Genomic DNA, 25,652 nt, shown 5'->3' with positions numbered 1-25,652 from the left:
TACCTGTAAAAATACAAGGACAGGTCATAACTAAAAAAAAAGCAGAATAATTTGGTCATGAGGACTTTTCACATTTTATTTGAAAACAGTGGGCTGTAAATTAATTACCAAACTATTTACATGGTAGTACTGTGGTTTTATCGTCCTTCAGACCAGGACAAAACGAGCAGGTACATGGCTGAGGATTCTTATTGGAGCAATTACTGTGTTTGGGGTAATGGTCTCAGTGAGAGTCCTTGACAGAGGTGGCATTTCTGGTGGTTCTCTTCTCTTTGCAGAAGTTGCTGACCTCACTGAACATAAGTACATGTAGCTGGGACATAGGAGGCCTCGCACATTAACAAGATAAGCAGTGCCAAACCATGGACTTCGTAAAACTACTCTTATCCCAGAATAAGGGTTTTATTAAGTGCTTTCAGCTTCATTTTCTCCACATGTTTTTGAACCTTCTCTCCAAGCTCGTTGTTTTGGGGTTGAAAATGTCCATCTGGATGGTTGTACTGGTCTCTGCAAGAAGTTTAAAAAGTCATTTGTACTTATAAGAGCCAGGGGAACTACTCAGGAATGCTGACAAAAACAAAGGAAGAGACACACATAATTTGTCTCTTTTATAATGAACATAGAGGGTATTCCATTACTTATGCAGAACAGGAAAAGGAGTGAAACTGTGAAAGGAACATTCACCCTTGGCTTGGCCAGTTAGGAAAGCTAACCATCTGATAGGTAAACACATACTAGACTGAGTTTTACATTTTACCTATGAAGGAGCATATGCTGTAACGGCCAGAACAAGAGCAGCCACATTAAAACCTGATTTGCCTTAAAGATAAAATGCTGAAACTGCTGTGGAGCAGCAATGTGTGCTCTGTCATGTAGTGAAACACCACCCCATTAATACCAATGAAGAACCTTCCAGCGACAAAAAAAAGGACTGGGACTTCATTGTTTGCTAATAAATTTTTATTTCCCTCTTTACAAAGCCAAACAAATAGGGAAGTTTTCAACAAGTAACTATTAATACCCAGAGGCGTTTAATATAGAAAGTATTTTCATTTTTGAGGAAAACATCTAAAACTTCAAAAAGAAAGAACCTTATGGTTATAAAACCTAGGAAAAGCACCATCCAACACTGTATCACTGTGGAGAAAACGGTCACTCTTTAGTTGCACAAGCTGTCCCAAATCCCCCTGTTCTGTCAAGCAGAGAGTCAAAATGCAAAAAGTAGCACTGAGTCTGACACACCTGCATTTTTACAGCAAATTATTTTCAATCAATGCTGTCATAATCACAATACAGCAATCAGTGTTTTGTCAGAGATCTCACAATACGCAGCACTGTTTTAAAGTTTAATGGCCAACAGTTGCACAGGATTTCAATGTCAATCAAATTGTTTCCATCTAAAATTAAAGAAAATTAGACATTCAAATCTCTTGATAGCTCTGAAAGTTTCAGGCTGTTATGCACATACTGACATCTAAGCCATATCATGACCACTTTATAGAGGGTCAACTAACTGTTGGAGAGAAAGATTAATTCACTTGCTCCAAGTCACTCAAAGTATCTGTGAAAACACAGGGTTAGAACTCAGCACTTTCTCCTGTGTTGCTCTGCAATCACTTATCTTACCCATACTGCCTGCTGCTCAAGCCCACTGTCCCCAGTGTCCCACTTACCAGCTCATAAACCTCCTTGCATCCTTCCTGCAACTTTACATAGCCCCAGGTTTCACACAGTGCATCCAGTTCTGCTTCCAGCCCCACAGAACTGCTGGGCAGTTCTGAAACACTGCTCTTAAACCATGGTGGTAATCACCAACCCCATAAAGACCTGTTTGTCCCTCAGACCTTTCCTTGTCCTCAGGTTTCCTCTCAAGTTTTCTTTGTTGAGCTGCAAACTCAGGATAACACTGGAGGTAAAAGGCAGAATTTGGCCCTTACAGTGGCTAGTTTACAACTTTTTAGGGAGCAGGTAATTCTGTGTTTATGAATGCAAGTTACTTTACATGCTGTGCTGTATGCCTAAAACACAGTGTTTTTTGGTAGAGTGTGAAGCTTGGACAGCAGAGCAAATGTGACCCACTCCTAGGAAAAGCCTGAGAAAAAAGCACCATGCCAGGGGGAAGTTCTAAGGGCTCATTCCTCTGCCAGCATTAATTAATATCTTAAACAAAAGGGTCACTGAAAAGCAAAAACCACTGGTCCAAGAACACTGATTATCTCTGCGAAGGCAAAAAAACTGCCTCAAGCGTTAGATCATATTGATAAAACTGAAGTCAGAGACATCCAGGCCAGTGTGTCACATTCACAGCTGCTTTCTGAAGTCCAATCCAGAGATTGCATTTGCAGTGCAAATTTGCTCAAAGTACCAGATCTGCATCCCACTCGTGATGGAGCCCCTAGAGCATCTCAGCATGAATTTCTACATATTCTGAAGGAGATACTTGTCTTCAGATTCCTTCCCACTCCTCTCCCCTGATTTCAAATTATACCTACCTTTCTTCTTTTGCTGGTTTCTCTTTGCTTTCTTCTGAGAGTGCCTGCCCAATTTGTGGAAATTCAGCTCTCACCATCTCTGGAGTAAGAATCATTTTGAACTCAGTTTCATCTGTCTCACTAAAAAATAGTAAGATAAAGAACAATTGGGCTTTATCCTTTAAAAGGATTTTTTAGACAACAAAACCAAAAGTATGTTTTATGCAAGAGGGACTTTGTGCTTTTGCCTTTGAGGATCTCTCAGGACAGGTTTAGACATATCCATACAAGTGGTTAAGACATAATCAATCACACTGAATACAAAATAGAGGAGAAACTTACTGGTCAATTATGTTCTCCCTGTCTCTCTCAGGTAAGTCACACAGCGTTGGTGGTACATCTCTTGGAAGCATATCTAAACTGTAAGGATCCCTGTGATGGAAATGGTATTAATTTAAGATGGGCAGAGAGTAACTGCACTAAATGTTTACATTTTGAAGCTTCACAGTAGTTGTAGTCACAATGAAGATGATGTACTTTTATATATTCCTGGAAAATCTGAGTACACCAGAAACTGCTGTGATATGAGGGAACACAAGCCTGAGAGATGTTGGCTACCACTGGGTGCAGATGCCCATATGTTAAAGATTTTACCGTTCATACTTTGCAGGACAGACAGAGTTTGTACCTCCCAGGGTCTTCTAGCACTGAATCAAAAAGCATTCAGGAGAGATGTTACTGAGAGTCCAGACTGGAACTCTCCTTCCAGGGCTAGGTATTTCCTCTAATGATATTGTTCTTAACCCACCCCTCAAGGAGGTCAGTAGGAGTTTTCCCTGTTGGTTTTGGATTTCTGAGCAGCAATTAACTCCACCCGTAGGCCTGCTTTTATCTGTGGGACTAATTACTGGTCAATGTAGTTAAAGTCAGCAGAAACTAGTGCAGGGTAGAGGCACTGTATATTCAAATTCTTTCTTACCTAGGTATTGTTCTTGTCAATGTGGGAGTGTTAGAAAAAGTGGAATACACCACTGGTAAGAATCTTCTCCATTCCATTACTCCACAGATCACTTCCTGAAATGACAAGTGCTACAGTAATCAGACCTCTAGTACATAATGCACTGGGCAGAGAGGCTTGCAGGACAGAGCATCTGACTTCTTGGCTGAGAATTTAATCTGGGGAGCTGCAGTTCGCCATATTTAAAAGATGCTTCCTCCACTGCAAGGTCACAAAAACACAATAGACAGTGAAAAGAAGGAAAGAGCAGAGAAATACTCAGGGATAAATAAGAGACATGGATGAAGCCTAACAAAAACAAGTTACTCTGACCCATGAACTGACTATTTAGGTGCATGCATAATTTATATTTGAAAATGTCTTCTATCTAGGATGACTCTTCATCTTCCTTTTTGATTCCTTGGTGCAAATTCTTAGCAAGAACATACCAAAGCCAGGTACTCATACAATAAACCCAAAAGGCCATACCTTGTGATGCAGAAATTTCTTTTGTGTGACTGGAATACTGGATCCTTTGGGGCATTCCTTGGTAAAGGTATATTTTGGATGAGGACAAAGATGATATTCAATATTTGTTTCAGAATAGGGCAAAGGAAGCAAAGCTGGAACTAATCTTGGAGTGGGGTTCTAAAAACAAAGAAGAGGTTATTTAAAAAAAAAAATCATTCTGAGCACCATAAAGAACTAAATAGATGAAAATTCAGTTCTTACAGTTAATGTAGTCTCCCCAGATTCACACCTTTGTCTCATTGTGACTGTTCTGTTTGGTGTGACCCTTTATTTCCTGTCTCTTTCCCTCATCACAGACTCATAATCTGCCTGGTTTACCCATGCTCTCTGCTGTCTAAAATACAGCAATTTCAGTGTTGTCTCCAAGATCTATTGCTGATTCTCTGAACAGTTTAGAATCCAAGAACGGGAACTGGCCTCGCTGTGGTGGAAGCTAAATGAGCATTTTGCCATCTAGTTCACTGCACTAGCATCTGTTTACATAAAGTCTAATGCTGAGTAGTGTGGGATCAGGCTGTGCCTGGCTCTTACACTCACATGACAGAGGGATGAAAGAGATGCACAGAGGATCTCATCAGTAAGTCCACTGGAGTCCTGGCCACATGCACTGAGGCCAAGTCTATACCATATATGTTATGCCAAGATCACCAGACTAGCACACTGGGATCTGGGCCATTGCAGCTAAGTAATGCTGAAAGACAGAGCCACCCAAGTCAGGCACAGTGCCATGCTGGCTTGGAGATGCTGCCTGTACCCACACACAGCACTTCACTGAGCTATACAGATGTCTCTGCCTGCTCAGAGACACCTCAGAGACCTCCAGGCTGTGCTGCACTGTGTGGGAAATACCTTCTGAAGTTGGTGCCAAGCAGCACAATCCACGTGACAATTAAGTAACAGAAAATCTTCCTATGCACATGGTTGTGATTTTTTGAATCTCTGTGCCTAATAATTTGGAAATGTGGTTTTGGGATGCTACAAGCAGCAGAATGCAATGTAAGCAAAGAGTTTGACTTCACTTTTCTCAGTTTACCTAAGGATCTGGCAAAACTGCAGTCCCCTAGCTGAACAGAAGGAAAAGACTGCACTTGCCCTACCTCCCTGGGCAAGAGTATGAGGTTATAGAAGGACTGAGATGCCAAGATGATGGCTTTTCTTCTAACATCCAAATGGGGAAACACATGGAGAAGAAGGAAGGGGCCCCGTGGTGTTCCACGGAATCCTGAGATCAGTGACCATTTGTGGAGTATGAGACTGGAAGGGTCTCCAGTTCTCTGCTGTCACTGGCAACTTTGCCCTATCATCCCTCCCCTAAACTGATCAAATTCCACCTTAAAGTGAAATGGTGCCCATCTCAGTGGGATGAGCTCTGTGACTCCCATCTACCAGGGCTTGCACCTTGAAGGGTTACTCTCACTCTGGATAGTTTTATATACCAATCTGAGTAAGAGAATTGCCCACCAATTCCACATCAGGCTTCTGATGAAACAAACACTTTTCCCCCTCCTTTCTTAGGTTCTTTGTGGAAGTCAGCTGCTACTTACAAAAATGCGAAGCGGGTTGCTCTCTGTAGGGTAGACTAGAGCTTGGGGAGGAATCAGTTTTAAGAGGCTGATATCCCTTTCTGCTGCTTCTTCTGGGGATGGTTTGTGAAAATCCATCCTCTGGGAGACCAGGTTAAGCTGTCCCTCAGGAGAAGCAACTAACTGAATCAACTCATCCTTGAAAAACACAGACATCAAAGGTTTTCACAGTGTAGTAAGCCTTTTGGTATAAAATGTTGAGACAAAATTAATCAAATAATTATAGAAATGTAGGGCTGGGAGTGACTTCAGCAAAGTTCATATTTGAGATGACTTCTTACCTGCGCTCCCTGCCTCAGCGGTCGGGAAAGTTTTCGAGGTTTGTAACTGGTGGCTGCATAGTGTGTACAAAATGGCTGATACTTCATAATGCTGAAATGCTGAGGAACCTAAGTGCAAAGAAAAAAGATGTGCTGCAGGACATGACAATAATCACTTCTGATTAACTCAGAGATGGAATGGAACATTCCAGCTTTATCACGGACACATCACATCTCTGTGGCAAAAGATACTTGGATCACTATTCTGGAACATGGTATATTATCAAAACTTTGAGACACCATATTTCACCAGGACAAGCTGAATGAGTGCATAAAGGAATACTTCCATTATTGCTTTTCTAAGAAAGATCATGGAATTAACAGTTTCTTGATCAAATATACTGAACTTAATGGGGTGGAGAAAAGTTGTGTTAAGTAATATACATAACACTGATAGATGAACATATGTGTAGTAAGGGGAAAGAAAGCTTCTAGACTTGTTACACCACCTGAAAAAAAAAAGAAAGTGGACATTGAGCCAAAATCTGCATTGATTTGAACCTGAGGAAATATTTTTACTTTGATGGGGTACAGAATTTGATCTTTAGCTATTCAAAAATTGGAGAGAAAAGAGTTTAGAAGTCAGGAGAAAAAAATGTTTCTGTACACATAAAGTTGAAAAAACATTATATATTTCAAGGAGATGTTTGCATTTCCTATGCAGGAATGAAGGAACTAAGCATGCAGAACTGGATGCCAAATAAACAGAAGACTTCCATTACTTTCTAAAAGGAAGGACACTTTTATAATGTCACTTTTATAAAACTCTAAAATCAAAGGAAAAACTGTGGCGTGCAGGGCTTGCAATATCCTCACTCATAGAAGGATTTTGTTGCTTGAGATATAATAATTTCAGCTAAGGTGATTCATCTCTCCGGAGAGAGGGGACTATTGCTGACTACAAGCTTGTTACTTATGGAAACAGGTAAGATCTATTTTTAACAAAAACATGCTAATTATACAGCCATATTAAAGCAACATTTCTACTGGGCTGCACTCTGGGGCAACATGATACAGCTGAGGGAGCTGTACTGACTCACCTTCAAGTCATAAAAAGGAAGAACGTGTCTGACTTTCACATCTACAGATCCAATAGGAACTAGGCCAAGAGCATCAGGTGCCTGAAAGAATGCAGTATTTAAAACCCAATAATATGGTGGGCATTTTGTTTTGCATTGGCAGCAATCCATCAGCACAGCTACTTGAAAACATATGGAAATAATTATGCAAACATTTCTTTTGATATTTCTCCTGTCCTTTCTTGGACTTTGGCATTTCAGTTATCTTTTAATTTCTTTTCTTCTGCAAAATCATGGATGTTAACTAACTCTGACCATTAATGTATTACTCAGAATTTTAGAATGCAATTAAGGGAATGCAAAGATTTTTTTATTTTTTTTTCAGCATCACCCTTAGTCAATTTGAAGTCCTGAATTAATTTTTCAGGACCCCAGAACACCAGTCACATTGTGAAATTTTAACAAAGGCAGTACTGGGCCTGGGGCCAATGTCTTCAACAAAATTCTATCTTGAGTGTTGGCCACCATTTTAGTTACTGTACCTACCAAATCACGGTGCAATTCATTGGAACTGTAAAAGGGGAATTCAAAAGGCAATATACGATCTTCAGATATGCTGGAAGAAAAGCCCTTACATTCTTCACTCTTCTCTGGTTTGCTGAAACTCCTGCTTTCTGTCATGAATGGAAAGCAAATACTAAGATTTTGTAGTATATCTTAATACACTGTTTCAAAAATAGAATCAAGTCACAAAATATATTCCACATCTTCCTAAGACATGATGCATCCAGTAATTTTAATATAAAAAGAAAGGTAATATTTCCTAAAGGGTTTAAATGCCACTTTTACAAGACAGCAGGCACAATACCTTGACTAGCAGACAGATCCAATTTCCCCTTCTCTAAAAGGATGGTACAGCTCACTCATTCCAGCATGGCCCTCTATCTCATTCCGCTCAGCAAAGCAAAGACAAGTCAGAAGGCTTCTCTTACACTAACTGCCATTAGACCTTCTACTTGAAGCATCCTTGCAACTCCTGCATACTGGGAATTAAAAGTGCCTACTAGAAGAAGCAGGAAAAGAGTGGATATGGAAAGGTGTTTCAGCAGTTGTCAAATTGTGTGTGTACGAGGCAGCGGGAAATAAGAGACACAAATTCTCTTCTGTCCCCAGTATATCCAACTATGACTCCCAACCAAGGCCAGGTTCCTTCTATGACTGTTAAAGAACAAGTGACTTCTAGGCCAGCACTTTCATTTCACTGTAAAGAAAAGCAATTGCTTGAAAGCACTTGTATGAGAAAACAATAAGGAGGAAAACTCAGTACTGGCCACCTAGCCATGTATCTTGTGGTTTCTACTGTCTCATTTCACTGAATTCAGATATCTTGCCTTCATCACATTCAGGTGTCTTTCCCTCTTTCATCCCCCATAAGCTCCTCTTATCCTGTGTGTCTAACCTCTTGGGCTCCACCTGATCTGTTCACCTACCTGTCTGTTTCTCATATAGTCCCATCTGCCCTTTCATTGTTCCTCAGGCCTATACGTAGAATCATAGAATGGTTTGGGTTGGAAGGGACCTTTAAAGATCACCTAGTCCAATCCTCCTGCCAGGGGCAGGGACATCTATGACTAGGTCAGGTTGCTCAAAGCCCAATCCAACCTGACCTTTAACACTTCCAATGATGGAACATCCACAACTTCTGTCCTATTATTAAGTAGGTAAGCTGCAAGGCTCCTAAGAAGAGTGAATCACATTTTTTAAATCTTGTAAATAATGTGTATGAAAAATAGATGTATTTTGACTACAGCCAGTTCTACCTTTTAGTAGGGCCTGTTGTGATAGGACAAGGGGTAATGGTTTTAAACTAAAAGAGGGTAGATTAGGACTAGATATAAGGAAGAAATTTTTTTACAATGAGGATGGTGAAACACTGGAACAGGTTGCCCAGAGAGCTGGTAGATGCCCCATCCCTGGAAACACTCAAGGTCAGGTTGGACAGGGCTCTGAGCAACCTGATCTAGTTGAAGATGTCCCTGCTCATTGCAGGGGGGTTGGACTAGATGACTTTTAAAGGTCCCTTCCAACCCAAACTATTCTATGATTCTACCTTGTCACACGTCTCTTTTTTGCTGGAAGACTCCTTTGTAAGGACTCTGTCTTTACGCACTTGACACACTGCAGTACAACCTGAATTATCATAATTCATGGCCAAAATATCAACTTGTTCTTCTACTCCTTACCAGACACAGAGCCTTCCTCCAAACCTCTGGTTTCTCTGGTTAGCCCATGGAACAGAAGCAGTAAACGATTTAGCCGAATCTGAATCACAATCTGAGAGAATGATTTTAAAGTTTTAATACTAAGCCAAACATGCTAAGATTTACAGCCACAGAAATATGCATGTACTATAACTGTATTTATTTTACAGAGCTCACTCAGACATCTATATTTCAGAATTTTTACTATAGTTTTCTGTTCAGGAGGGAGAAAATGGGGAAGGTGAGATGTAGAATGGATCTCAACTCTACAGTGACATTACACAACAAAAACAGTTCAAACCTTCATTTAGTCTTACAGGTTAATTAGACTTTTTTTGGCTAGGTCCTAATCCTTCAGCTGCGTCTATTGGCATATACAGATTTAACAATGGGTAAACAGTCAGTTGATCAGGACCATATGAATACTTGTGGCTCTGTGAATGAGGGGAGTAAGTAGTAACCTGCACTATGCAATTTGCCTAGTGCCATATATCACAGGGTAACAGCAAAGAGTCCTAGGTTTTAATACCAGAAGGGGACATTTAGCCACCTCCTTATTTATGCAATACAGAAAAGAGCATTTCATATCAGGACCTCCGTATCGAGCCTAATATTGTGAACAGATTGGAAAAGCATACCCAAACTGGACACTAGGAGAGCAGGAAATTTCCATATTGCTTGCTATGTTTAGAGTTACTGGGAAAAGAGCAGTGGAGATGCAAGACAATATTTAAACCCAATGAGATAAGTGATTTTACTGATTAATCTTTAGCTTCCAGGTTGGAAGGGATCTTAGGAGGTCCTAGTCCAACCTCCTGCTCCAAGCAAGGTCAGCAATGAGATCAGACCAGGTTGCTCAGGGCTTTATCCAGTCTGGTCTTGAAAATATCCAATGATGTAGACTGTACAACCTCTCTAGGCAACCTGCTCCAATGACTGACTGTTCTCATGATGAAAAAGGCTTTTCTTATACACAGTCTGTACCCCTCTCATTTGAATTTATGCCCTTTGTTTCCCATGTTCCCACCATGCACCATTGCAAAGAGTCTGGCTCCATTATCAATAACCTCCTGAGAGGTGTTGGAAGGTGCTGCTCTCTTGCTCCACTTTCCCTCTCCAGGCTGAGTAAGTGTCTCCTCACAGAGTCTGCTCACAGAGTGAGTGCTCCAGACCCTGACCATCTCGGTGGCTCTACACTGAACTCACTCCAGCTTATAGATGCCTGTCTTGTACTAGGGGCCCAAAACTGGGCACAGTATTCTATGTGAATTTTGAAATCTTCTCTTTTTTTTGTGCAAAAGTATTTTTTACTTTAAAAAAAATCTAAACTCATCTGCATTTGTTTAGTATTGATTGCAATACTAAGCACCAGCAGAAGCACCAGGTGAAACACCAGCTGAATACAAAACTTACTCCAGATCCTTAATTCCTGGTGAAGCAGGGACATATTTATCAAACTATCAAATCTCTGGCTAACTGTGAAAACTCTGTACATGCTAGTTTGCATGTTCTTTTGTGCTATTTCCAAGGCGTCATGCCATCACACTGCATGTTGGTAATTCACGTTACCTTGTATACTGCTTGTTGGAACTTCCTCAACATCCTGTTTCTGTTGTCCCAAGGGTCATTACGGAGCAAGTCAAATGTGGGAACACTTGGATGCTGCATGGTATTTTTTTAAAAAAGAAACAGAAAGGAAAAAGGACACCCCTTTTACAGCTAGACAAGGGAGAAATTTCCTCCAGCCCAAGCCATTCCTTGGCATGAATCCATGTTATTTCTAAACACTGAAATTAAGTCAAGTGAAAACGTTTGCAATATTGGCATTTAACCAGAAGCCTTCACCTGCAGGGCTTTATGGGACGTAATCACCAAATATTTGCCGATGCACTATCGGGAATGCAGAGATAACATAGCATGGTCTGCATCCACACAATGACAACCACATACTATGACTTAAGTGCAATATATGGCCAGTCAGACAGTGGAGAGAATGGACTAGGTCTCTACCAAATACACACTCCATTTTGCACAGATGTGAAGTTGGAATAGCTGTAAGGGCTCAAACAAGGGGCCCAGCAAAACCAGTATCCTGTCTCCAATAACGGCTGATAGCACATACCTACAGAAGGGTGAAAGACCAGGGTAAACTTAGAGTGATAATTCCCCAGAATAACCATCCCAAATCTAGTGATCTCTGGCTCTGGACGTACTTGAGGCAGAGGTGATGTCTCTATACTTAATGCCTTAAATTGTCGAAATACTCTTTGAACACATGTAAATCTCTTTCTTGATGCATTAACCTCTTCTCCAGTTTTAAACTGATGTGACAGAAGAATGTGGCATTAGAAGAGACTCCAGTGGCCCCAGAGTACAGTACCTCTCAACAGGAGGGCGGCCACTCAACCAACATTTAGATTAGGAAGGTCCTCAGAACACCAGCTCCACACAATCCCATGCCATGCCTCATCAATTTTCAGCACTTTGTAACAGGCGTAAGAGTGTAGTAAAAGACCAACTCCCACAGCTATTACTATGTTCCTCAAGAAGGCAGTTTGTGTTGCTAACATTCAAAGTTCCTTCAGTAGCAGGGTATCTATTAAACAAAGCTCCCAATAATCCTAGAAAATAGATCTTAGGATGTACCTCACACCACAGAGAAGGACAAAAAAATCTAAGTACCAGATGGGTTCCTGTCAATCTGACCTGCAGGTTGCAAATCTTGTGATATGCTTAACCTTATGTTTAGGCATGAGAAAGCTACTCCTGAGAGAACTTTCAGAAACAAGCAATATGAATCTCAGGTTAGGACTGCAGATTTCCACTTGTCTCATATTAGATCAGAACATCAGAAGATGAGTTGTGCATGTAGCACAGTGCTTGCCCTACTGTACTAACAGTGAAATGGGAAATAAGACACCGACACAGAAATAGGAATATTAGGAGGAAAATTATTCAGTGCCTAATATCTATGGCTGTTTGTTAGCTCAGTAGGTGACAATGACATATAGCAGGCAATAATAATATATAAACAAACCTGGTCAACAGGCCGGATAACACGTCTGAAAGAAACTTCTACTTCATGCCTTTGAAACTCCTGTTCTACGATAGGATCTCCTCTTTGGATCTAATTTGTCATCAGGAAGAACAATCACATTAGTACAAAGCATCCAGTGAATTAGTGGAACTCAAAATGTAACATTTTGGAGGTGCTTGACAAAACACAGACTTCATTCCCTTCTAGGAAGTAATTATTGCAACCCTTGAGCAAGTCAAACAAAGCAAAATAATGTCTTTTTGGGTCTGAGTTTCAATCAGATCTCTGCCATAATGAAACACAGTTCGCTTTGCGTAGCCAGAATCAGACAGAGAGGGGTTATAGAACCAACACCGTAAATTAGAACCCGAACAGATCTTCCCAGATGACAGTGCTACAGAAATTTCCTGTAGCTTTTCCATGTTCTGTGAACATCGCTGTCATGGTTTCCAATAGTGCCAGCTCTTTAATCTGTTCATGTGTGAAACAGTTTACTACTGATATCACTTCACTTTGAGACCCTCTAAAAGTGTTCAGGCATGCTGGATCAATACCAGTGCCTGTTTTCATTGTGCCTCTTCCATCCCAGTCCTACTTACCTATTGTTTCATTTCCAGGATACCATTATGTCTTAAACAAAAACCCTGAGGTTACTTTGCAGAGTGAAATTCCCATGATTTTCTTGGACTGAGGTTTTAGTTCATACAGTGGAAGACAGACCTGCTAAAGGTCTCCAGGACAGCCACTCCCAGGCTGTATAACACAGTGGCCACTTGAGCAACTGACAGAGGGATAATAAATACTCTGTGACACTCAAGGTGAACAAACTGAGAGCATGAGCAAAAATATGCCTCTGTCACAAAGTCACGGAGGCAACTGTGAAACCAGCCAGAGATCTCCACAGCCCCTATGGCCAACAGGTAATTAAATAAATGTTTCTAAACAAAGTTAACATAAATCTGATTCAGTGATACAACAATCTCACAATTTAGATTCTCTTTTCATTCACTTCTTCCTTTGTTAGTATTAAAAATAATGTTTTAATTAATTCAGAGTGCCTAATTCAGTGCATAAATCAAGCCTTTACCCTATCTATAAATGATTTTACTCCCATAAACAGCTCCTGGGAAGTCAGTGGGATGTGAGAAGCTACCTGAATATCCAGGAGGCAGGATAAGAGGGACAAGACCAACCTGCCCCCGAGGGCTGTGCCACATGGGGAAAAATATTTCCTGCCACCAAGTATTGCTCCTGTCACCTCCATGGAAGATGACCCGCAGTCTTTGTTACTGGAAGAAACCAAAGAGGGGGAGGGTGAAGGTGTAAAAGAAGAACCTGATGAATTATCTCTCCGTGGCTCTGTGTGAGAGTACTGACTGTGTTCACCTCTTTGACTGTGAGCCATTCAGGACATCAACTCTTCAAAGACATACAATATAAACAGAAGGTTGGATGTGGCCACGGTGCTGACAGGATTATGCTGCAATGTTGCACTGTGATGTGGCTGGGTACAAATCTGCTAGGTTGGGCAAATATCTAGTTACATTTCCATTAATAACTTATCCTTCTCTCTGTCTACCTCCAAGATAAAACCACCTCAGAAACAGTGATACACAGGCATAATAAAGACAAAACTGCAGTAAGAAGTACAGCTAGTACAGGTTTGCATTAATGTATGAAGAAAAACTGAAGACGTAGAAAGACTGATAAAATTCACTAGTACACTGCATAATCTGAAAGTATAAGTTTGACTTTAAATTTATAGAAAAAACAGCAAATACTAACCCTGTATTGCTCTTCTTCCCTCTGTCGATCTTCAATAATCTCCTTTTTAAATTCCACAGAGATTGGGTCTTTGCCTTTATGGACTTGCCTGCATTTACAGTGGAGGCAAGAAAAATGCTTTACTTAATGCACAGTTTGCTTTATTTAAAGGCTATATCAGCCTTATTCTCCTCTTCATAAGGTGTCTAGGGGTCCATAACATTCAGCGTAAGAGCAGATCTGTGGATTGTAAATGAAACCACGGTGTGCTTACGCACACAACTATGTGTTTTGCTTTACGCCATTTGATGTACATGTGCAATTCTGTTCACTCCATTATACATTTTAGCCTTGATTTATTGACAACCATGACAAAAGCTTCCTTTGCCCTTAAGGGCACAAGATGAGATGGCTGAGAACAAGGTTAGTTGAACAAGCTTTTCAGCAGGTTTCTTTCTGAATGCAATCATAACACAATGAAAAACCTTACTGGGTACTACTATGGATTACTAGTGAGACTGCTCTTAGGCAGAAGAGAAAAAATTGAAAGTAAACCAACAGTAATTTAGCTGTAAAACAAACCTATCGGGACATGAAATAGCAGCATTACGCACTAGTGGGTATTGCATACATCATTCAGAGGCCTTAGTTAAGCAAACCCTAGTGTTGTTAATGTGGTTAACTAACACTTACCACTTCAGATGATTTGCTTCCTCTTCCTGAATATTTTGTCTGACTTTTAGTTGAAATATGGCTTCTTTCATCTGTCTTGTTTTTGTTCCTTCACTGCCTTGGCAAAGGGCTGCAGGAATATCAGAATGCCATATCACACCTCAAACTAGATTAAATTCCTAATTGGGAAACCCACCTATTATGATAACTGAACTCATTAATACATAAAGTTACGGTGAGATTTCTTACAGAAACTGCAGTCACATGACCTCAGCAATTCTGAAGCTGAGCTCCTCATCAGAAACCTACAAATAATACTAAGACCAAGTTTATTCTGCTTAACTACATTACCTTCTTTCAAGTCCTTAATCTTCAATTTGCCTGGTTTCTGATTCAAAACAGTAGCTACAGCGTATGGATTTGACAAGTCTGTGGGGAATCTGAGGTTCTGGTATTCAATTTCCTACAAGATATGAATTAATAGGAAGAAACAGAAACAAGAAAGATACTCAGCCCAGAAAAGTACTTGTGATTATTATCTTTTCGCACCTTTACTTTTTGAATAGGCCTCGATCGTGGTTGGCTGAATTGGTCTCTTCTCCACACGATGGATTTTCCTGCAGACGCAGCTTTTTTCTCTGGACAACTTCGTTGTTTGTCAAAATGTTTCTTTCTAGGTGTTAGAAGGACAGATATTGCTCTTATAAGTACTCTGTAAATGGTATATAGTCTAGTACATGCATTTATACCCCCTTTAGATGTACAAGGAGACTGGAAATTTCTCTCCCAAATTACAACTGGAGCCAAACTTTCTAATCTTCAGAGTTCACAAAAAATTAAATACAGCCCCAAAGACCTTATTGCTCAAAAAGCCCTGTATCTTGCAAGGCCTCAGCAATAAGAGTAACATAGAGCAGCCATAATAGAAGCTGAGGATGCTCAACACTTCTTTAAGGATATGTCACTTCCCATTATTTTTATTTTGGTACAGTGTCACTTCATACAGATTAAGGGTGTTCTGAGCAAATTATGTAAGAGAGCAGGTACATGTTTTAACAGTTGAATTACATTAGTGCATTTAAGTCTCCAGATATAAATGTTTAAAATTATTACAGCAAAATTACATTAAATCCTATTACATAGGTATTTTTTAGCACTGGGCAAAAATACTCTAAGACCAGTCAGCCACACATACATTAGACCCAGATGTGGTGTTGATGTTCCTGTGAATACACATACATAGGGGTTTGAGTGAAACTGTGAAATCCTTAACTGCATTGTCATTTGTGCTGTTCCATACTCAAGTGGGGAATATTTCACAGTTACTTCCACTTTCCCATTGCCTGGAATGATTCCTGTGATTAGAGGAGAAAAACAATAAAAGTCCATCTAAAGTGAGCCCATATAAGTACACAGAAATTGATTCTGGACTACTTTTTTTTTAACAGTATTAATGTTTGAATGGATGGCAGTAGGCCTGCAAAATATTTCAGGTCTCAAAGTGTCTTTCAAGAACTATCCATTGCCAGATAATGGGAGATATTTTGCAATAGCAGACAGATTTGACAGTAAGACTATAATATTTCCTACTGTTGTGAAAATGATTGCCTGTTTATATGTAGAAATTTTTCACTTGCCTCTGACAGTCTTAAGTCTCGGGCACTTCCTGCTTTCATGAGCAAAGCATTATAAACATATTCCTCTGTGCTCTTCCAAGTTGGGGAAATCATCTGGATTTGATGCATTACCTGTCTCTACTTGGTCTTATTTCCTTATTACCTATTACATTATTTTCTCAACCACTTTAACCACCCTTCATTCATATCCCTAAACATTCAGTGCAATCCCAGGATACAGGCCCTGCTGCTCCACAGCATTTCTGCAACAAGGCATTTATTCAGCTCATCAGAAATACTAATTTCTCATCTCTGTAAAGTGACCATTGGCTGGTTTTCTGCATCCTGTAGTTTTAAACACCAGTTAGTTTCATTGTTTTGGGGTTTTTTTGTGTGTGTGTGTGTAAATTGTTATAGTATTTCATCATTACTGATCTCAGAGCACAATGGCTTGAGTCTTAGTGCTTTTCAGATGGCCTTCAGCACCTCAGAGTTTCTAGGTATGAAAGTTTTTGACTTAACTTGTACTGGGTTGACATTTTTTCTGGGATATTTTTGTTTCCCTTTCTTCCAAGAACTAAGCCAACTTAGAAAGCACGAATTAGTTCCAGCCACTTTGTCTATGACTATGCAAAAACCCAAAAACTTCCTGATCAATTTTACAACTTCTCTCTAGTTTTACTCAATTGTAATATTGTTCCTTTCCTTCCTTGATATATCAAAACTTCTTTAAGCACAAAGTAAGAAGAGTATTATCCTGAAAGAATGACCCAAAACAAGGCAGCAGCGTAGTTCATCTTTGTGAACCACGCGTCTGATAGAATCCAACTACTACCTCTGAAGAATTAAAATCCATCCGACAAGCCAGGGCAAATTCGTATCATTGTGCATATAGGAACAACAGCAACTTTTACTGAAGTGCATTAATTAATCAAAGTTTACACTCCAGTGTCCCAAATGGCACTAAGTGCCAGATTTATGAAGGGTTTTTTTTATTTAGATCTTTACGTATTTTCATGGAATTGACCAGACTGCCTAAGTGAATTATGCAGCTAGGTCACATTCACTTACACATTTTTGTCAGAACACCTGGGCACTTACATGCTTCTGCCGGCACCTGGAAAATGTAACAATGATAGCAACTGACCTGCAAATAGTTATGTCTGCCTCAAGACAGCATTAGGCATGAAAATAGCTGAGCATAATGTAGCCAAAAGTCCCTGCCTCTCATAAAGCCTGTACACAGAGGTCTAGACTGAATCTAATATCCACTGCAGTCCCACAAAACACCTGCAGCAGTGTGTATTGTGCCCATCACTGTAATGGCTCCTGAAGCAACAGACACAATTCTATCAAATTCTTCCAGACCACTAGAGAAAAACAGGTACAGGGATATGTTTGATAGAGCAGAGATCACCTTTTATTTCCTCTGTGCCCCCAATGAAGTAACATGATGCATACCTATTCCACAAAGGCATCTGTTCCTTTAATGGTGCAGGAGCCAGACAGTCCTTGGGGAAAGGTGTGATAAAAGAGGTGAATGCAGGGCTTCCTGCCTCTCTCCTTTCCAAAGGCCATACCGGCAAAGAGAGAAGACAAAGGCCGGATCGACTGTTTGGGACATCCCATATTTTCCCAGAGGTCTGTAGCTGGGCATTGACAAAAGAAATCTACCAGCCACAGAGGGCTATTTGCCATGAGGCTGTATATCACTACTATTTATCAGCCTGCATTTACCTGGATACACTCTGAGGCAAAGGCTTTTTCTGTACAGCACTGAATACATTGTCACAAGTAACTACACTTAATAAATACATTTAACGTTAGAATTTAAATAAGTTCAATCTACCAAAAGTTGGCTGGACAGTGAAGGCTCTGTGAGGCTGAATAAAATCAATGTGGAATTCAAAATCTATTGGACAGCTGCACTGCAATGGGATAACATACTCCTTACTGAAAAGAGAGAAAGGAAGAAAGAAATTAAGAAAACTACAGTTGATCATCAATTACACAGGCTGGAAAATTATATTATACACAATATGCACTGAATTTATCTGTGTTCAGAGGGATGGGTTACTTATGAATGTGAAAATAGTCATTCCTCATTGTTCCAAAATAGCAAAATATTTCAGCTCCTTCACTCACTAAGGAAATGACAGCTAAATCTTGATTTGAATGCTGGATATTTTACATCTTGACTTACTTTTTCCTACCCATACAAAATCCAATTACAGAAAAATTTATAAAATTTACATTTTAGAAGTTATTTATGTGTACCCTCACATTCTTACAAACTGCAATATCTAGCAAGTACAAACAATCCAAACTGGAGCAACAATAAGTACAGAACCAGAAATCAGCCTTCTCCCATGGCCCTCCTTGTGGAAGACAATGAGAAAAGACCATGCAGTCTTCAAAAGCGTTGAAAACTCCAGCACATCAGAATGACTGGACTTTAACCACTGTAGAAATAATGATGCTGTGGCCTGATTTTCATAAAAGCCCTTTATGTCTCACACAGGTTGTGTGAGAGGTATTAGCTGTCTTGCTTTTGTATGCATTTATTTTCACGTATAAAATTGAAACACAAAAGCACTGGTGTAACACCATCCATCATCCTACAAATCAAGACCAATTTCCCCAGGCTTATTTCTGTTCTTTGTAAACTGTCTGACTGAAATCCTATCCTGCTGATTAGCAAAGAATGCATGTGATACACAGTGTTCCTTTGGAAAGCACATTTTGAAATGCCTAAGGAAATAAACAATAATAGCAAAGTCCTTTTTTCTCTGCCTTAATATGACCGGTTCATGAAGAAGATGTAACAGCAGACTGGGGAGGCAATTTGTTTTAAGGTATAGTGCAGCTTGCACAGTAACCACAGTGCCTTAAAAACAAGACAATTTTGCTGCCTGTTGCCTGATGGACCTGTACGTAAGGAAAAAGCTGGGTGGTAGAATATAGGTCTTATCCTACACTTATGGAAGTAAAAGGCAGTTTTTCCATTGACCTCAGTGGGCTATGGATTTAGCCCATAGGCCCTTGGGTTCTGTACAGTACCAAGTATCTCAGAGAGCTTTCATTTTTAGGAAAGTTTTTAATAGCCTAATGATGAAAAATACTGGTAAAAATTAAGGTTTGAAACCATCAGTTTTCTCTTCAGGAACTCTTCCAAATTTCCTCAGGGGCATCTCTGAGCACCCCTGTTGTGTTGAAAAATTTTCCTATTATTAAAATTGTATTTTGTACTCTGTCTAATCTCTTCTCTGTATCCTGAGAGTATGAAAATTCTGTATGCTTCAGCAGTTGTTATAAAAATGGAACAAATAAACAGAATCACATCATGCCTAGAGGCTCCCAGAAAGTCAGGAGTTATGTTCAGTCCTGTGAGAAAGTTGTAACATCACTTCTGATGGATTCACTAGCGTTTAACAGATTAAGGGGGATTAGAAAAACAAATAAACAAAAAGACACAAATGTTCATCCTACAATGCTGGGCTCATTTTTACTGCAGAATTTTGCATTATCCTCATATATGCCTTGCCTATTCATATTTCTGTGCTTCAGTAAAATTCATGAGTTACTTCCAACTCATGGGCTAAGTCAAAACCTAGCTACTAAGACCTTCAGTTCCTAGAATTCACTCAAATCTTTACATTAACACAAATCACCATAATTACAACTAATATAGTCAACATACTACAGACCTGGACCCTAATCAACAGGATCTCCTTTTCCCCTTCCCAGCTCCTATTAACAATTATTACCGATTACTTCATGAGAACAGTCAGTGTTACATCTATGCAACAGACAGAGTAAGATGAAGTTTATGCCATTTAGAGCTCCACATGAGAAGATCACTTTAAATATTTTTACACAGAAAAAGCAAATCTAATGACTGATCAATCTCTGGACTGAAGTTAGCTATTTGCTATCACTTACACCTACCGTTACTGGCTCATACCTTCATTTCCAGAACACTTCATCTTGAAAGGAAGATCCATTCACTTAGGACTTATCAATGCTAAAAAGACATAGCACTTGGGAGTGTACAGATTATGAACAGCAGCCATATTGCTTCACCATATGATGAATGAAGTGAGTCAGCACAAATTTAGACTAGCCAAAACCCCAGTTTCATCTATGTATAGGTTTAGTTTGCACAGCATTTACTTTCCTGTGAACGTGCGCTTGAAACAGTTCATATACGGAATTGTTTTACAGTCCAGATGGTAGCTGAATTCCTTGAAGCTTCCAAGACGTTAAGTTGTACAAATAGAGGAAAATGAGATTTTTCAGATTTTGTGCATGTCTCACAAAATGTGGACAAATGTCTGTCCTTAACTCACCTCTTACCAATTGATACATCAGACAGATTTATAAATGATGGAAATTCTACAACATTCACAGCAGGGTAAGCATGCACAGGAACAACTAATGTATCTTCTCCCTGCAAAAAAAGGGGGCAAATATCTATTTCTTACAATGAATAAATGTTATGGAAAGAAAAAGTTTCCAGTAGTGGCCATTAAGTGGGCATAAAACATCTTCAAGATCATCACTGTATTGCACGTCAGGATATTGGTATTCTACTTGCTTTCAGTATCCATCTGTCTTTCCATACTTTCAGGAACCATCTAGAGCTCCTCCAAGCCTGTTCAGCTAAGACATTACAGCAGTATGGCACAAAGACTGATCTACTGGCAAAGAATAACAGAATAAGGAAGGTATTCTACCCACAGCTCTGGGTTTACAGAGAGAAAAATTTAAAATGCTTGAAATGAAATATTCCAATCCAGACTTATTGGGAAAAAAACCCATGTGGCTCTTGGAGATTAACTGTACCTTTACTTTATCATTATTATGTCCTAATAGTTGTTTCATTCCATTACAATTGTAAATATTTTTTATAATAAATCCTCACCTGACAGTGAATTCGGATGCAGTCATAGTAATACCGCCACTCATCAGGATAAAAATCAACAGTAACTGCATATGACAAGCCAGGGACAAGCCGGTGCTAGAAAATGACCCAAAATAAGATAGAAAACATGTAAAAGCTGCTTATATGACACAAACCCAGTGCTGCATGCAAAGAGCAGTGTGAAGGCTTTCTGACACTTACTGTTTTGTTGTATTTGATCTGAAAATACTTTGTCTGGGGTGGTATTATGTGAAGGCTTATTACATTGCCAGAAATATTTATCAGCTTCTGTAGAACAAAAGAAAACCAAAACTGCAAAACATTTTTCAATATAAGAGGTCAACTGAGAATGCCAACTGTACTTTTTGTAAGACTATCCATAGCAAAGAAGCTGTATTAAACAAGGAAGTAATAATTTTTACTTTAGCAGAAATAATTCTGAATATGCTCTGAATTTAAAAGAAAATTATGTAAACCTTGCATCCTGCAAGGTCCTTCTTTGGAACCAAGTCACAATTCCTTACCTAGGAATAACAGTTAGTCTTGCTAAAGAAGACTCTACCATTGAATCAAATTCTGGTCTGTTTTGCTTATATGCAAAAAGAATAAAAAATGAAACAACCTATTAACTTCACTTTTACAGAGGTCTGAAACAACAGAAATTATGTAATATTCCATGGTTTTGTTTTGGATCACAAAGCAACAAACCTTTGGATGGTGACAGTTCAGCCTGTAAAGCCTCCTGCATCTTGTTTACTTTCATTATATCTGGAGAACCTAGTACACCATAATCACCCAACCTCTGCCTCAAAACACTTACCACATAAATAAAAAAGGCAGACAAAGGGAAAGCAGATAGAAGAAAAGGAAATACCCAAACCATTCACAAGGAAAGGTAATCAAACCTATGCACTGAGTTTCTTTCCTTAGGTTAAATTGCTCTTGGCAGAAGGCCAAAGGCGCTTTCAAAATTTTCCCACCAGTGAACATGTTTGCAGACACAGTGATGGTCCAAGTACATTTTGAAAACAGACTCCTATGGAGTTAAAGCATGAATCCTTCAGTCATGATGTGCAAGTCATATCACTAACACTGCTCACAGACACAGGAAACAGAAAAGTAAAACAGAGACTGTTAAGGACAGTGATGCACACAGCGTGGTACTTGTCTATTTTGTTCCCACAGGACCACTGATTTTAAGTGCTGCTTTTTAGAGCACTCCACAGAGCAAAAGGCCTCATGACCACAAGCAGTCTACTCAGCTTCTGTTATCCTTTTATGAGCCCCAAGAGGATCCCTGCTCTGATGCTTACCAGCGTCTGTTGGTGATGTTTTCCAACTTCATACCCTCCATAGTGTAACACAGCCGGCTCAGCCTGTATAACCTTGCTCCTCTGAAGTTCTGAATAAATCTCTACAGAGATAGATAATAAAACAGGGAGAAAAGGAGACCAGGTGAAACACACATGATGATTGTTACTTACATTGATTAAGCATATTTATGTTGCACGCAATGTATTATAGAGAAAAAAAAGAGAGAGAGATTATTTCTCCTGTTAAGCAGTCATGGCTCTTTAAATGGAAAGTTGAGGCAGCATATACTATCCCAGCAGAGCCATGAACCTGTTGCCAGTTTATCTCATGGCATCATGGCTTCAACAAGCCACTCCAAAACTTTAGGGTCAGCCAGGATCAGAAGAGCCATTATTTCTTTCCTGACTACCTTTCCTATGATTTGGGCTCACAGGAAGACACAGTTTAAGCAACAGGATGCGAGTTTTGCCTGTGAGTTGGGGAAAAAAAATAATAGCAAAGTGCCTCCTAGGATTGCTCCAAGGTTGGGAAACAGTTAGAGAGCAGAAACTTACTTGATTCCAGCAGGTGATTGGGGACAGCATGTCTTTTTTTAGGTTCCTCCACTAGGCTGCCCAGAAGGACACTGGGTATTTTCTTGAAGGATTTATTAGCGATTGTGGTTTCTGTGGAGGCTGATTGAACCACGTCCATGTTAGGACAAATATGGAGCCTGAATGGTACTAAAATTTCTCAGCACCTGGGGGCAAAACAAAATAACATAATGACCACAATGTCTTCCCTTGCTCTGGTAACATCTGTTGCCTAAAACTGCCAAAAAACATTTAGGAGAGGGAGTTACTTTTTTTCTTACTGAAATAGGTTACTCTGTGTGTGCTAAGTACAAGGACAGAGTGATTCCAGGAAACCTTGCTCCCACCGCAAGCCCTAACGCTTTGGGCATGTTCATCTGTTCTAGGGGTTACTGGGGACATTTGGCTTTCAGGACCGTGTAAAACATCTCTCTCTTCCTTCACATCCCCCAGCACAGAGAAGGAGAGAAGGTTCTTCTGATAATTCCACTATCCAAACTGATTTTTGCAGGGATGTTCTTCCAATCTCTCCTGAGTGTTTGGGTTGTTAACTTGCAGATTCATTTTTAACTTTTAAATATTAATATGAGGGATAAGAAAATTGTCATTTGAATCTTTTGTTTGGATAGCATCATCTGGGTTATTTGTTTAGTGAAGATAACTGTAAACCCAGAAGGCCACGGGTATTATAGATCCTGTGTTAAGTAAGCACAGTTATCAGAACATAAACTTCTCTAATGACAAGTGCAAATATTACACAATAAGGACACCAGACACAATCCATCCACAAGAAATTATCTTCATAAATATAGCACATAGCCCTTGGCTCTCCTACGAACCAAAGAACTGCATGGAGAAAAAGACAACATACTTTTGGAAAAAGTACCAAGTTCAGAAGCCATGCTGGAATTTTCAGCCCTCAAGAAGGGGGTTGAAAACCCCTCATTTTGTATTTGTTCTTCATGAACAGGAAGGTGGGTACGCAGCTCAGGATGGTGCTGCATTAATATCAATGCACAGCTGAACTGACCCAATGCTAGGCAATACAGACTCCTCCTGCCAGGCTCTGGTCACAAGGCACCTTCCTGTTCCTGGCACAAACGCTGATTAACGGCTTGGACAACAGAGTTTGGCTGTATGATCCACACTGTGGCAGCACTTTAAGATTCAACAGTTCCAAAATTGAATTGTTAGTACAGGAGCAGTACTCTGTTTGTTTTGTCGTTTTAACACTCTTATACTGGCTTGAATGACCTTAAAGGGCCCCAACCTAAAATTAACACTGATCAATAAAAGTTTGAGGGAAGAAGGGCAGAGGGGAGCATCAAAGTGATGCCCAACATACCTGGATCAGCACTTCTGAAGACTGAAGAGGTCCACCTCCCCCATTATATTTTATGGTCTCATCACTGGTATTTGCCTGGTTTTCTAGTCTGCTTTAGATCTTTCAGGCAGAAGTTGAGAGGTGCTTCAAGATCATAAAGTGCTGTTTTGATTTATGGCTTTGTGCAGTATTAAATAATAAATAAGCAAGAAGCTTAAAATAATGTGCTACCAGTACTCTGGCCTCAACAATATTTTCCATTCCATGGCTCCAAGTACAAATTTTCCACTTGCAACAGAAAATCTGTAAGAGGAACTGTATTATTGTGCACAACAGTAAATTTCCTCTGAGGTAGTGAGACCAACCAAACTCGGACAAAAACATGCTAAAAAAATTCTAAACATAAGGCCTACATTCTTTCCACTCATGTTGTTCAACTTTAATTTATACAGCTGCCATCCTCCTTTCTTGGTCAGCATTCCCCATCAGGAATACAAGTTTTGAAAAGCTGTAGACAGATTTATATTAGCAAAGGATTCCTGGTGTAATCTTACCAGTAATTTAAAGCGATACTACCATCATCACTTACTACTGTAGTATTCCTCAAAGGGCTAATACAGGACGAATGTTTACGTGCCAAGGTCCTGGAATCTCTGATCGATGTTCTTAAACTTTCCGAGATACCTGTGTCTATCCTTAACGTGACTTTTGTGTGTGTGTGTGCAAAGCCACCGATAGGAGAACGCTGGGGCTGTGAAATCCCGGTTTCCTTGGAGGCAATGGCAAAACTCACCCCAAATCCCCTCGGGCCAGGGTATCACCCTTCTTCTGTCAGCACTCGGGCTTTCTAATCCCTTTGTGTCTGACAGAGCTCCTAGCACACCCCACCACCAGAAAGGGATGCACTTTAATGCTATCACATCCTGCGTGAGATTTGCCAAAGCATCGACGTACTCCAAAAGCAACGGAAAACGCGCTTTTAAGGTCCACTCTATATAACCAGGCTAGCAGAGTTTCTCAGCGGGCAGAAGAGCTTATAGCTTCACAACACGTACCCCTGCCGCTGCCGCATCCTCCCCAACCTCCAGCCCGGCCGGAGGGGAGCTGGACGTCCCGCCCCAGTCCCTCTGGGCCTCTGCGAGCGCCGCGCCGCGCCGCAAGCCGAGACAATCCGCGTCCTCCCGGTCCGGAGGGAACCCCTGCTAACCCCGCTCCTCCCCTCACAGCGGCTCCCGGCGCCCAGGCGG

The 25,652-nt window shown here is 40.1% G+C and overlaps 1 protein-coding gene across 1 annotated transcript; it reads right to left on the bottom strand.

The window, feature by feature from the left end:
• Positions 1–62: 62 nt before the first annotated feature.
• On the bottom strand, positions 63–25,652 carry CFAP221 (cilia and flagella associated protein 221). Its single transcript, XM_069780887.1, has 24 exons — positions 24,112–25,652; positions 23,064–23,248; positions 22,509–22,609; positions 21,397–21,483; positions 21,196–21,291; positions 20,621–20,721; positions 18,121–18,224; positions 15,851–16,010; positions 15,205–15,328; positions 15,007–15,118; positions 14,677–14,785; positions 14,005–14,092; positions 12,220–12,309; positions 10,752–10,844; positions 9,165–9,255; positions 7,468–7,595; positions 6,943–7,023; positions 5,864–5,971; positions 5,544–5,720; positions 3,958–4,116; positions 3,451–3,545; positions 2,814–2,903; positions 2,493–2,612; positions 63–507 (listed from the first exon to the last, which is right to left on the bottom strand). Exons 2-24 carry the CDS (start codon positions 23,200–23,202, stop codon positions 384–386), a joined length of 2,577 nt encoding a protein of 858 aa, XP_069636988.1. The 5' UTR covers positions 23,203–23,248; positions 24,112–25,652; the 3' UTR covers positions 63–383.

The sequence above is a fragment of the Haliaeetus albicilla genome, chromosome 4 (genome assembly GCF_947461875.1).
Source record: "Haliaeetus albicilla chromosome 4, bHalAlb1.1, whole genome shotgun sequence".
Classification (NCBI taxonomy): Eukaryota; Metazoa; Chordata; class Aves; order Accipitriformes; family Accipitridae; genus Haliaeetus; species Haliaeetus albicilla.
This window is presented reverse-complemented; position numbering and strand designations above follow the sequence as displayed.

Excerpts from the sequence above, each read along its gene's own strand:
- CFAP221 (XM_069780887.1), bottom strand. The coding sequence starts at position 23,202 with ATGGACGTGGTTCAATCAGCCTCCACAGAAACCACAATCGCTAATAAA. Across the intron at positions 22,610-23,063 it reads CAATCACCTGCTGGAATCAA|AGATTTATTCAGAACTTCAG; the intron begins GTAAGTTTCTGC and ends CTATCTCTGTAG. Across the intron at positions 7,024-7,467 it reads ATGAATTGCACCGTGATTTG|GCACCTGATGCTCTTGGCCT; the intron begins GTAGGTACAGTA and ends GCATTCTTTCAG.